General features: G+C 36.1%; 1 protein-coding gene and 1 long non-coding RNA gene across 5 annotated transcripts in view; both read left to right on the top strand.

Moving 5' to 3' along the window:
• The window catches only part of LOC148127690 (uncharacterized), a 288,673-nt gene that overhangs the window by 198,283 nt on the left and 75,890 nt on the right, over positions 1-14,500 (top strand). The gene's annotated exons all lie outside the window — the stretch shown is intronic.
• Positions 1-14,500, top strand: part of FNDC1 (fibronectin type III domain containing 1) — a 77,590-nt gene that overhangs the window by 55,789 nt on the left and 7,301 nt on the right. For all 4 annotated transcript variants that reach the window (XM_026705076.2, XM_087938834.1, XM_087938832.1 and 1 more), the window contains exons 14-17: positions 3,160-3,390; positions 4,766-4,874; positions 10,367-10,446; positions 12,433-12,462. In XM_026705076.2, the coding sequence (XP_026560861.2) occupies positions 3,160-3,390; positions 4,766-4,874; positions 10,367-10,446; positions 12,433-12,462 (450 nt within the window). The remainder of the gene's footprint in view (positions 1-3,159; positions 3,391-4,765; positions 4,875-10,366; positions 10,447-12,432; positions 12,463-14,500) is intronic.

Genomic DNA, 14,500 nt, shown 5'->3' with positions numbered 1-14,500 from the left:
AGATAGATAGATAGATAGATAGATAGATAGATAGACAGACAGACAGACAGATAGATAGATAGAATTCTTCATTGGCCAAGTGTGATTGGACACACAAGGAATTTGTCTTGGTGCAAATACTCTTCAGTATTTGATTTTCTGTTTTATGCTGTAGTGCATAATTGTTTTTTTAAAGTTCTTTATAATGCATTAAATGGCACACCCCTTGAATGTCTAACTTACATCTATGAACAAAACAAATCTAAACTTGTACTTTAAAAAAAATAGTAGAAAAAATGCTGTACTTCTGGATTAAGAACTGCATCATGTGAAAAGGAAGAGTGGAATTGTATCCAAAGTTTATTATTATATCAGAAGGTGATCTTTTGATGTTCAATGCCAAGTAGGGAGATTTCTCTCAAAGCAAATGTTCTCTTCACAACAATATTTTTTAAAGGTTTACAACAGGAGAGGAGATAATTGAATTCTCTCTCTCTCTCTCTCTCTCTCTCTCTCTCTCTCTCTCTCTCTCTCTCTCTCACACACACACACACAAGGAGAGATAGAGATGATAGGATTATTTTCATTTTTAAAATCTGATCTACAGTATATAACAAGATATGAAACTGCATGTAAAGTTTGTCCCCGAGAAAGCTGCTTTTTAAAAGAAAAAAAAAGCCTTTCTAAATATTATTTTTAGGTGGTGAATTTGAATCAGTTTTTTCCTTTGAAAAAACTACTTTTTGCTTTGGTTTCAATCAACCCTTTGACAAGTATATCTATTAGGCTGTCAAGAAGTCCTCCTTTACTCTCACCAACAGAGATTAGGTCATTTGGGAACAAAAAGCAATCCCGGTGCTTAAAAATAAATGCACTTTTGGAAGTAACAAAATCTAATAAGATTAACTGACATTTTTGTTACAAACATTTTGTTGGCATCCATGGAGAGAAAAGGACAAATTATTGTTCTAACAAGAACTGTAAACTGTAACAGAATAAATATTTCCACTAACTAATGCAAAGAGATTTTTCAACATCAAGCTGAGATTTGAGATAATATGTGTGCCCATTAATTTACAAGATCTGTTTGCATGAACCTTTCTTATTGGTATAAAATACAAAAGTGTTAAAGTGAGCTGAAATAGCAGTGTTCTTCATTGCTAATTGCATAAAACTTTGAAGATGAACTTTGTGTCTCAGGAGAAGACCAAAATGGCATTCTTGCCTACTTGCTAAGTGCTGCTATTTATAGATCTTCAGTATTTCTATAGGTTGCTGCTTAAAGCAGTTTGCAAGGTATGGTTAAAAAGCCAAGTTAAGATGGCAGCCATGAAAGTACAATTGAAGCTTCGCGTGTTTCCTATGTGTGATGCAGCCAATCAGGGACCATTTAATAATTTCACATCTCAGTTGTAGAGAGAAAAAGTAACCATAAAGTTGGTTTAGGTCCATAATGTACTTTCTCTGCAGTATTATGAGCATTATGATTAACCCTTATGTACTCAGATTCTAAGCACATACTTGAAAATATACTGACCTCTAGTTGAGACTCTCATAAATCATAACTCTTGTGCCATCCATTCTCTTGGCTTTTAACTACTTTAATAGAGGGTTCCTTTGAGATGCAGTTATATGTATAGAGGGAGAAGAGAAGTGGTCAAAAAAAGCACACAGCCCGGGGGGAGCTTGTGCTAATTGTACAGATATCTTATGTCATTTTCCCTAGCTTCGCCTGTTGCTTCCTGTCTTAGAAAGCTTATGGTCCACTTACAAGCGTGGTCAGGCACAGCTAGCTGAATCAGTTTAGCTAGAAGAATATCTGCAATGATGGTATTGATGGTATTGACTTTTGCATCAGTCCTTGGAGATTCAAGATGTTGTAGGATGTAGTGCAGAGCCATATTAACAGCATCATCTGCCAATGGTTTTCAGGTGGGCCAGCACTAACCTTTCTAAGGTTTTCATAACAATGGACGTCTGAGCAACTGGCCTGTAAACATTCAGCTCCTTGATGGAGGGTTTTTTCGGCACTGGGATGGATGAGCATTTGAAACAAGAAAGGACATAACACATCTCTAGTGATTTATTAAAGATGTGGGTGAAGATGAGGGCCAGTTGGTCAGCACAAGCAAAAGGAATTACCTTGTCTGGGCCTGATATTTTTTTCATGCTTTTTTCTGTGAAGTAGACCTTGTATATCATTTTCTGTGATCACCAGAGGAAGGAGACTTGAATAACAACCAAATCCTAAATCTTTAAGAGGCAGAATTGTGTTGTCAGGCATGTGCAAACAGCAGCCTTACTGCTATTTAAAACAAATGTTACCAATAAGACCCTACTTATTTCCTAAACTTCCTTTTACTAAGAGTCATATAGCTGCTGAAAGAGTTGACATTTAATACCACCAATTGTTTACATTTTATACTGAGGTTATTCAAAAAGAAGATAAAGCTCAATTTATGTGGGAACATTAAACAGAAACCTAATTGGTATACAAATTGTATATGCTGATGCTTTTAAAAAATGGTATATATATTATATGTTCTGATGCTTTTTTTAAAAAAAAATCCAACTTTGTAGTTGCTTGCAACTTTGTCAGAGACTTTGTCAGAGCTTTGTAAATCCCTTTATTTGCTATACAAGGTTTTAATAGGTGTGAGGGTCCTTGGTGCTCTCTGAGCTTGGTCCTTGCAGACATTTCATTATTCAAACTAGATAACATCATCAGATAAATTAACAGGTAATTTATTCTTAATTTGTAGTTTTAAAAACAAACACACACAATATTCCTATAATATAATATAATTACATTATATATGTAACATGTTTCAAGGGCTCATTTTTCTAAACTTACAGAAACTTGCCTGCTCCATTCATGGCTACAAATATGTGCAGTGGCTAAGCCCTTTTTTGTGCATCTTTTAAATAAATCCCCTTAGATTTTTGTGTCCTTCTTTGGCAGACTTAAAATAAGTCTTCTCTTCCATTTGCAAAGTTAGCAAATGATAGGAAAATAGATAATTCTTTAGTTCAATAACTGTGTTTGGTATATTTTAACCAATTTGCACTTTCAATTAGTCTTGGAAACTTGTCTGAATGTCAAATCAAGTTTTCCTTTTACTAATCCATCATCACCTCCACCTTTGAGAATGAATGGTCTTTTCTTGTGATTTCTTCCAGCTCCTTATGTGACTTATCTAAACAAAGATCCAGCAGCTCCATGTTCTTTGACAGAGGCACTAGATCACTTCCAAGTAGAAAGCCTTGAGGATCTTGTTCCCAAGAACTTAAAGAATCCAGGGATGCAACCTCAGGAAACTCCTCACAACATCACCATAATAGCTGTGGAAGGCTGCCATTCTTTTGTGATTGTTGACTGGGCTGCACCTACCCATGGAGATCTGGTCACAGGTACATATATGCTTACTGCAATGGTCAGACTGGTCATTGAACAGAACAAGGTGGCTGAATTGAACAGAACATAAACATTTTTTCATTTCTTGCCTGTATTTTATTTTGTGATAAATCCCCCGATGCCTTTCATTCAACCGTATTCTAGATTTCTTTCCAATAAGAAATAATTTTTAGCCTAAACTACAGAGCTATCTCTTTTTAAGTTGACCAAATAAATAAATAAAAATGTCTTGACGTGCTATTGAAAAATCATAAAGTGAGGATCAGTCTCTCTACTTTATATTTTGTGAGAGGCTTTACTGATTGATCTATAAATTGAGAGGCTTTTTCAAAATCAGGGTGCCCCCAAGAAAAGTCCCTGACTCTTATAGATGTATATCAGATTTCAACATCTGATAGTACTTGGAGAAGTGCCTCATTTGAGGATACATAGCACTCTTCTATATGTTGCTTTTATAAATACTGCTAATTTATTTCCTGGATTCAGGACCAAAATGTGTAGTTTTACTTGATGGGAAAGTCTAAAAGCTGCTAAAGAGGTAGGGAATTACAAAGTTGAAGGATTCAATATCCTTAGAAGCCTAAGGTCACTTATCTATGTCTATTACTTTCTTCCTTCACTAATTCAAATTTATTTCTTTGTGCCATCAAGTCATCTTGACTGCTAGTAACTGGTGGCACAGTGGTTAGAATGGAGCACTGCAGGCTAGCTCATTGCTCACTCTAGGAGTTCAATTCTGAGTGACTCAAGGTTGTCTCAGCCTTCCATCCTTCCCAGGTCGGTCAAATGAGGACACAGATTGCTGGAAGCAATATGCTGACTCTGTAAACCGCTTAGAGAGGACTGTAAAGCACTGTGAAGCGGTATATAAGTCTAAGTGCTATTGCTATTGCCTGGACTAGTCCCTGTGTTTTCTTGGCAAGACCTTTGGAAGTGGTTTGCTATGGCCTTCTTCTGGGGCTGAGAGAGAATGACATTAGGAATGTCGACATTGGGATTTTTCAAAGCTTTCTAGGGGCCATATGATCTTGGGAAAATGTCTGGTTGCTTTAATGAATCATAGAGCAGTGCTACATGTGCAACCCTGCACATTTTGAAGCATTTTTTTCTGGTAGAATCCAAAGTGTTCCACAACTTTTTTGGACATGGGAAGTACTCTTCCTAGCCAGATAGCTAATGCATACTTGCATAATGTTAAAAGAGCCCTACTCCCCACCTAGCTATGCTGCCATCTCTTTTTGGCAGAAATGGGAATTCCCTCCAGCTTTGAACATAGTAACAAAATAATTTTGCCACATGGTACTGTGTGATGTATTAGGCTGCTGAAGTTCCCTAGGGTCTAAAACATCCATGACACCTATCTCTTGGCAGGTTATTTAGTTTACAGTGCATCCTATGAAGATGTCATCAGGAACAAATGGTCAACCAAGACTGCAGCAAACACTAATTTGCCCATTGAAAACTTGAAGCCAAACACAAGGTATTGTTCCAAAAGATATGTTTTAACAAGCCTGATTTGGAGGGGTGGGGAGGGAAATGGATATAGAAACATTGATATTTACAGTTGAAAGACATTTTGGAAATCATCCTATCTAACACACACACACACACACACACACACACACCAAATCCATCCTGCAGTAGATTCATGGCTTAAATATTTGAAGTCAAGGACAGAGTAGATTTTCAAATATCCCATAACTCTTATGAATCCAGCTCAGCCACCAGGTCTATCTTGGATTTGCACCAAATCTTTTCTTTGCCACTGAGCCTCCTTCACAAGTTATCAAAGTTGCAGGCACGTGTGGCAGGATATGTGAGAGAGGAGGAAAAACAAGGCATTATTAACCTGAATTTCATGAACTGAAAAAATATGTTGTGTTTGTTTTGTATTCCTCCTAACTAATTTACCCAGGTGGATAGGAACAGCCATGTCCAGAATCTTTGATGAGCACAAATATTTAGGCGGACTCAAAAACTCCAGCATAGAAAGTTAACTTAAACTTGATTTTTGCCTCCTTTTCAGATGTACGGTTTAATAGGGTAGCAATTTCTCTTTTCATCTGCTGTGTTTCCTATTTGACCTGTATTTTATTTGTGTCAGAATTCCAAGTAATACATTCATAGCAAACATAACTCCAAGGCAGGTAGATTCCTCAAAGAATAGTTTTATTTGGATATATCATATTGGCACAGGCTGGTGAAAACCGACTGTGAATGTTCCTGTGGTTTTCACCTAATTAAAAGTAAAAGTTTTCTCCCTTCCCAAACAATCAGTCACATGGTCCAATCAAGTGTCATCCATTGCCTGGTAACTTCACTCCTCCTCTCGCCAACTACCTGTGGTCCTTGGTTCCCAGGAGAAAGTATTTTGTTTTGGCTATAAACCCCAGCTATCTTTATTCCCCCCTCCCTATCCCCCAGCTCTAGTATGGCAACACTGAAGCCTCAAAATGACCTTGGTCAAGTCAGTTTCAGGGTTGACAACATGGACTCAGTTATTCTGATAAGTTTGCAGTTTGCTTCCTCTTTCCTTTGGCCTTATCCTATTGTGGGGAAACAAATAGAGGCATATGACAACAATGGCATCACAAAAAATATGTCATTTATGTATTTGTATCAAGGACTATGATGTCATAATGTAAGTGATATCATTTTGTACATTGTCATCTTGATATCATTGTGGCTTGTTATGAACACCACTGATGTGACTTCCTTCCCACTAAAGCTCCAGCGCTATCAGTCAATATTCTCCACTTGGAGCGTTTCATTGGAGACCAAAGACGCTGTTCAAAAGACACCTGGAAGGAAAGTCCAGTTGCCTTTTGAAAACCACATTTGGGACAACCATGACTGGAATGATTGAGAATCTCCATAGACCTTCATTGGAGCATTTTGTGCAGTGGTGCGATTTAACCAATGTAACAACCGATTCAGTGATTGCACATTTCATGCGCACACGTGTGCTTCACACATGTGCACACCATTTTAAAAAGCCCATTTTCAGCTATAATACTTAACTTCTACTGTAGACTTGGTGAGTAAAACAGCTGAGGCACGGCAAAACCGCTCAGCCACGCAAATCAGCTGTGCTCCAAAACAAGGAAATAAAGCACAGGAAAGAGCAGGGGCAGGTGGGCGGGGCCAAATGATCACCGGAACTACCAGTTCTCCCAAACCAGTCCAAACCAGTAGAATCCTACTCCTGATATTGTAGCTGTTAGGCATTTTCCCTCTGCTCCTTGTTGACCACAATCATTTTTGCACCCACAGTGTTGAGAACAAGACTCAACATCTGAGTCTAACAATACCCAATTATGAGGGAACATTGTAGGCAAAGATGTTTCAGAATCTGAGGAACAATCAGGAATCACCACAACAACAAATCAGAAGAATGTAGCAGTGACACTAGCATATGAGGAACTCATTAATAATAATAAAGGAGATTATTTGTAGCTCAGGGTTGAAATGAGGGGCCCTTGGTGCTCTCTAAGCTTGGTTCAACCAATAACTTATTTGTACTCAAGTCCTTTTGCTCAGTTGCTTCTATTTGCTAACCAAGAAGCTCCCACTCTAGATTGTATAATAGGGGAACAGAATTTCAGGATAGGGTTGAAGCCTTTGCCTTTTCTTTGACAGCTAAGTATCATCTACACCACCAGTGCTGTGTTTCTCCCAGAACTCCCAGGCAAAAATAGCTCCTTATCTTCCAACTTTAAAATTGCCCCTCAACCACTGTAAAATTTCTGCAATTTAGCAACCTGAACTGGGAGATTAAGCTAGCTTCAATCCATGTGTTCATGATTATACAGAGATTGTGAGGAAACTCTGATTCACAGAAACTGAGCTGCCTGAAGTGCGTTCCTCAGGCTTTGTTGTGGTTCCTGCTTGAAGGATCTTATGTCTACTTATTCAGTTGAGCTTTAGGCTGTTGCTTGGCAAAAGACCTGGCTAAGGTATTTTATTCTGTATAGTTGTTCATTTAGTATACATTTTAATATAGTCTGAAGTAGGTTAAAATATACAAATAACTGACACACCATTGTTGTAATGTAATACATGAGTTAAGATTTTATTCTTCTTTTATTAGGTCTTGTCTATTACTGTCCTCTGTACCTTCTAAGCTTTGTAGCTGTTTGATATCTGCCTTCTAAGACCTCAGATCTTGCCTACTTAAAATTCACACTTAGCAAAATGTAAAAAATAATCTGTAGACACTAAGGTAGAAGCATAAACATCCTCGAGTTGAGCTCAATTCCTGATTACTCTTTCCCGTCGATGTTCGTGGCACTGTTACAGAAATAATTTGCTGTGTTTTTTTCAACTTTCCAGTCTAGTCAGAAGCTCTGGAATTCCCAGGCGTTCCTCCATCCAATTTCTAATCAGGTTCAATCCTGTTTAGCAGAGGATCAGCCAAGGTTGGCTAAAGCATTTGGAACTCAGAATTATGATGGATTGTGATTAAAGAGATTGCTAAATCTCGAGCTATGTTGCAAATTGCTTAATCTATCAAGTTTAAAATACTTTGCCATAGTGTTTATACTGTATTTATTTCTCTGAAAGGAAGAGTATGGTTTATTTTTAATATAATTTACTTTTAAAATGGATAGGACTGTCTCGGCTATCCAGAGCATCTATAAAAAATTATTATTTTAAAAAGTTGCTCTTCTTAAAGAAAATCAGTTGCTTTCTTGTGAATAGGTGCCCCAATTTGCAATTTTGCAATAGAAACTGAATGCTGCTTTATTTATTCAGATTTTGGGTAAAACTCAACTTTAAATATTCCTTAGAGTTTTTTTATTCTGTTATGATTTTTTCTTTTTTGTAAACAGACCATATGATACATTTTAAATAATTAAGTTAGAACTGTAGATAATATATTTTAACATTTTCATCAGTTAAAATTAAGGAATTTGTTTTTGCTTTCCATTCCATCATAATGGATCTCTGGAGATACAAAATCACTATTACTGAATTTCAGAAGTAATGGTCAAGTCCAAAAGCAAATAGGAATTATAATACTGTGTGCAATTCAATTAATTACATGATTTATTTTCTAATGTTGTGGCAGATTTTTTTAAAACTACTGAACGTAATTTTTGTCCAAAAATGAATCATTGATTATGTCAGCTCTTTTTCAATATGAAGTTTTTTTTATTTCTCTTCAGCCCAACTTCTAGTCTGAAGTCATAGGACCTGGCACTGTAATCATATCAGATTTGTCTGTACAACATTTAATTAGAAAGCGAAGAGGATATTGCCAATGGTATTCATTCAAATTTGGATGGCATTTTCTCTGTCAAAGATTGTTATTTAAAAAGATCAGCTGGGAAATTTTGGCAATCTTTCTCCAAAATTTCTATATCGATGAGGCTACTTACTAGAGAAATGAAACTCCTGTAAACCAAAGATCAAGCTTAAAAAACCCCAACAATACCACATTTGTTCTTCTATTAAAATGTCCTTATATTGCAGTATGGTTTTTGTGTATGTACCTTCAAGTCAGTGTTGACTCCTAGTGACCACCTGAACTAGTTCCTGCAAGGTGTGGTTTTTTTAAAAAGTTTTTCAGAAGTAGTTTGCCGTTGCCATCTTCCAGGAGCTGAAAAAGAGTGACTGGCCCAAACTGGCTTTGTATCTAAGGCAGGACTAGAACTCAAAGTTTATCTTTAATAGTTTATCTTTTCTTTCAATATGAGAATTTTCTGCCTTTTCAATTCTGTGGTTCTGAGAATTTTGAAAGGACACCTACCTTTTATTTGGATATTTGAAAATATGGCAAGTGTCAGTGTCAATATATAATTCATTCTTCAAGGGATGTACTTCTCTTTCTTCCAAACAATCTGAAGTGGCTGGACATAAACACATGTGCAGGAGCAGTTGTAACAGCTTTCAAAGTATGGAGAAGAGGCAAATATTTTAATTATTGCAAAATTGGGGCTTCATTTATGCTCTTGCACTTAATGAAAAGCAACTTTTTAAAAAGCTTTGGTTTCCAAATTCTGGCATAATAACTTCTTCTGCAGTTTTTTGATATTATGTCAAGTGCTGAATATTTATCAAGATAATATATTTTCCTACAGTTAATCACAAGTTTCATTGCATGTCTTGCCATGAAATCAATATCCTTGGGAAATAAGATTTTTAATAACATATTGATTTTGGTTTTTTTCTTCAGAAATTGATTGTTTACATTCATATTTTAAGCTTCTTTGCTAATTTTCCCTGTGTCCATTGATCCTGAACGAATGGCTAAATGGATAGATGGATGAATACTTTTAGAATTTCATTCACATAAAGTTATCTTGGCTGTATGTGCTCTGGTTTGCTAACAGTGCATGTAGAATCACTGAGGGCTCAGTTTAAACCAGACATGAGACAGTTTATCTTTCCAGCTCCGGAATTGCTATTAAAATAAAGCCTGCAATTGAAGCCACTCAAATTGACAAGGTAGCTTTTATGTACATTACCAGGGTTGTGCAGAAGGCTATTTTTATTCACCAGATTTTTCTTTTGCCCCCAACTCTTTGGGGAGATATTGATAGATCTCCTTCCAAGGAAAGTATGGGCTAATTCATGGATGTGCCCATGCCACAGAATTTAATATGGCTGTTTAACATTTGATGGCTTCCATCTGTCTTCATCAACCAATTTTACAGAAAGTAAACATAGTGCTTGAAATAATGCTGGATATTTAAACACTTCACCTATTGTGTTTCACCACTGTTGGGCTCTTTGCTCAATTATCAACTTCTGTTGGTTCTTACATAGTTTCATGACTAAATAAAATATTTTTGATGAAGCTATCATTAGAGGTGCCTCAAAAAACAAATTGTATTTAATAGCTTTTGTGGAACTTTTCAGGATTCCTTCTAAAAAAGCCTGTTTGGAATTTGTCTAATTTTATTACCACAAGCTGTTATTATTCTGCCATTTTAATAGATGCTGTTTTTCCCTCTTTCCTTGATTTAGGTATTATTTTAAGGTCCAAGCAACGAATCCCTATGGTTATGGCCCTATAAGTTCATCCATCACCTATGTCACTGAATCTGGTATGGTGATTTAATATAGTATTAAAATACAAAACATTTTAAACTGCAAATTATAGCACTATCAACAAGAATCCAGTGTGTGTTTAGATTTCAGAATAAAAACAACAAATGACAACAGGAGTGATCAGGGAACTACCCAGTAAAAGGAGGAGGGGGTGGAGGATCTGTTGGAATGTTAGGAAATAAAGACAGCTTTGCCCAACCTGAGCTTTCTTTAGATATGTGGATTTATTTCCGAGCTTCTCTAGACAGGATGTTTGTTGTTGAGAATTCTGGGATTTGAAATTGCACAATTGGATGGTAATTGTTAAGTTCAATTGTTAAGAATTGAACTTAACAAAAACAAAATGATGAAGTGCTGATCGTCTCTAGCCAAAGGAGTGAATTTGTGCTTCAGCTGTTGCTCTTTCGATGCAGAAAGCCATCATCCATGTTTTCTAACAGCTTCTCAGGTTGCTCGATGTGGATTAAGTCTTTCGTTTTTCTATCCTGATAATAAAGAAAAGGAATGGCAGATCAGTTCTGTTTTCTTTTCAGGAAAACGACATGACTGTTTCCATTAGATCATCAGGGGTCAAACTCAGCACAAGAAAGGTTTACCTTTACCTTTACCCCGATAATGGGGAAAAAAAGTTAAATTAATAAATGAAGAGAGAAAATTCAATTTCTGTTCCTTGCTTGGCAAGACACGTAATGGTGGTTTTTTTTTTCCCCTTTAATCCTGAGCAGCTGAGTAATTGGAAGCAATTGTGTCTGTCAAAAAGTTTCCGAAACAGATTTTTCTTTTAGATTTTTCCCCTTCTCAGCTGAAGCTTGTTTTCATTTCATAAAGCTGATTCTGTTCTTTGAAATTAAAAGCTTTTAAATAATTTTAAAATATGTCCAGCTATAGACATATTTTTCCACGCTATTTTTACTTGGAAGGTTGATCGTAGGTAGATCAGTTGGCACAAAGTAACAACCAAACACAATGAGGTTGACACTTTAAACTAACTCTGGATAACTGCAAAGTTATTTTTCCCCCACCCTTAAGATTATTGAGTTCCTGACTTGGAATTCATGCACATAACATAACCATATTTCAATAAATCTGTCTCCAAATCAACTCAACAGTTCTTATGGATTTAGAAGAGGAATTTTTGAATGCGTAGGATGTAAAAATAATGTCCAATTGAGTACCGTCACATGGATTTCTGATAAAATCAATTGAAGCCTTAATTAGTTAGCAGCTATATCTGCAAGGGAAACAACATGTCTGCTTGGCAAAAAGATCAATTACATCATTTTATAGCAAGTCCTGCCCATTTTGGACATGCACAATAATATCATGAAAAGGGAGACATTTTGTAACATGGAGTGGTTATCTTATTTCTCTAATCATCATGAAAGTGCCAGGAGCCTGCAGATACCTAATCAGTTGATTAGACTGATTAAAAGAATTTTTAAAAATAGACTTCTACACTTACTAAAGAATCATTCCACTAAACTAGTTTTAAATGTACATTAAGATATAATTTTAATACTAGCTCCTTAAAAAAAAAGTCTAGGTCAAGCCCTAGTATAATATAGAGACTTTAAAAGGAAAAGAAAAGGAAGGAGGAGTCAGAGGAAATGAATATCCTAAAATATATGGAGAAATTACAAAGGGGCAGCAGTGCTTCAGGTCTTCTTCATCAGAGATGTTAAGAGGAGTGGAGGCATAAAATAATTTATCCTTGAAGTCCAAACTACCCTCCAGTGTAGGAAGGCAATAAAAACATTACTGTTTTGTCAAGCTTTTGAAGTACGTCACACTGTTTTTAATTACACTTCTTGCTTTAATTGATTTCTATATGATACTGTATGTGAGCCATTCAGAGTTTATGAAGCAGGACATAAATTATACAAATCAACAAGAAGATTCAGAAATTGCTTGTCTTATTTTGGCTGTGGCTGCTGATTTTTTAGAGTAAACCATTAAAACATTTCCTTGTTATTTTCTTACAGATAACCCTCTTCTTATTGTAAGACCACCAGGTAAGTTTCAGTTTTGCTTTCTGGTGCTTTGTGGTTTTCTCCTGAGAGTGACATAGATTAAAGCTGTGATTTAGTATCTAGGATGGAGTGGAGGGGCAGGAAAGAAAGAAGGAAATAATCATTAGAAAGCAGAATTTGGAAGAGTATCCTCCTCTTAAAAGCCTCTACAGCATCAACACAGAACTCGGTTCAGTCTGTGAGCTACATTTGCCCTTGAAAAAGTGTTACTTGGAGTTGAGGCAGGTGTTAAGTCAGCTTCTTCACAACTCTTTAACCATTGCATAAATAAACTACAGTTATTTCTTTTATCTTCTGTGTCTCATGATGTTGCCTTTGTCTCATCCAGCTCCAATATCTGAGGGAGCCTATTCCAAAATAATATTTTCTCTTTTCTCCCAATATATCTTTGGCTGTCAGCCTGATCTGGCATGCTTCATTGATGTATGACATTCAGGAATTAAGATTTGTTTAGGTCCTATTGACCACTTAGGCTTTTGAGAATCATAACCCCTGCCCTCTGGTTTTATACGGTAATGGAAAGTTGGAATAATCTTGAGGAACCAGTGGAAAAGCCACAATTAAGGCAATGTTTAGATAAAAGAAAATTGAGTCCAGAGCAGAAATATAATTTGAATAAGCATCTCAGACATGTTCTTCCCTAGTTCTTATAAAGATAGAGGGGAAACACATTCAGAGTTGCAAGATTCTGTTACCGTAACCATATAATAAAATATTACCATTCATAACCCTTGCATCTTAGTCTAGTCTACCTTAAAAGGGAGTAGTGGATAGTACTCTTGCCATCTGCAAGAGACTTATACTTTGTTTAATCCAGTTTATTATAATTAAATTACAGTAATTAAAATGTAAGTACTGTCAGTATAATTGCTCTCTGTGTAATTAGTCATTTTGCTTTCTGTGATATTAAAAGTTCCAATATGACATCAAAATTTGAAGGAGAGGCTACACTCCAAAGAAACTCCAAAGAGTTTATTAGCTCTTGGAGTAGAAGAAGAACAGAATTCTATATCTGTTTGTCAAGTTAGTAAACAATATTTCAGGCTAGTGTCTTTTGTGTGTTTGCTATAGTTCTAGAAGTAATTTAGATTAGATTATTGCAGTGCATCTTTCCTTATACAATTCAAGACAATGCCAGCTTAGATTAGCCACTTGACATTTAATACATTTTTAGCACAGTGTTATTGTACAATGGATTAAAATTATGTTTTGGAATCGTAATTTGTTCCTGGGTTTTCATGTTTAATATTTAAAATGCAGAAAGTGCCAAATGAGTCTTGCAAGTTGCTTTTGAGTGCATAACAGAAACCATCTGGTTGGCTTCACAACAGCAACTGTAGTGGTATATGGTCGATTTCACTGGCACCTCTTCATGGGAAACCACGCTGCTGATGAACAGTGCAAGAATGTGGAGTGTTGTGATCCAGATTCATTGTATAGGTCTCCTTCTTCTTTCTTTTTTATCCTACTCCTCCTTTTTCCAATAACATTGTGGCTGAAATGCTAGGTAAAGTGAGAAGTTTGATGTAGAAATTTCAGTCACAGCTCAATGGGCTTATCTTTGCATGTTATTCCTCATTTGATGGATATTTATAGGATTATGCCTTTTTTCAAATTGAAAAGAACCTATTAAAGAAAAGACCAAATAGTGCTGGGCCCCTCCTTTTAAAAAAAAAATTATGGTCCTCATGCCATGGGACAACTGACACCAGTGTAAGAGATTGGAGAATATAAGGAAAGCTCATATTTTAGAAGCGAAGGTCATTGTAAACAAGAAGGTGCTTTTATGTGCTATTATATCATCTGCTAGGGAGCCAGCTAAATCAGACCCTAAACTGGAAGTATTTTGTGCAAATTAACCTAATGGTTTCCTGAATTGTTGCAGGCAGTGGTCTCTCCCATACATATAGACTAGCCTGATTTTTAAGTCTGAGAAGGCAGTTCTTCAGTGTTTTCTTTTATACTTCAAAACTAATTATTAAAAAAAAAAGGAGTGTCCATTACTGCTTAAGTTTACATG

This window comes from Pseudonaja textilis, chromosome 1 (assembly GCF_049901715.1).
Source record: "Pseudonaja textilis isolate UNSWEBS1 chromosome 1, rPseTex1.2, whole genome shotgun sequence".
Classification (NCBI taxonomy): Eukaryota; Metazoa; Chordata; class Lepidosauria; order Squamata; family Elapidae; genus Pseudonaja; species Pseudonaja textilis.
The sequence above is the reverse complement of the archived record's forward strand: the minus strand, read 5'-3'. Positions and strand labels throughout refer to the sequence as shown.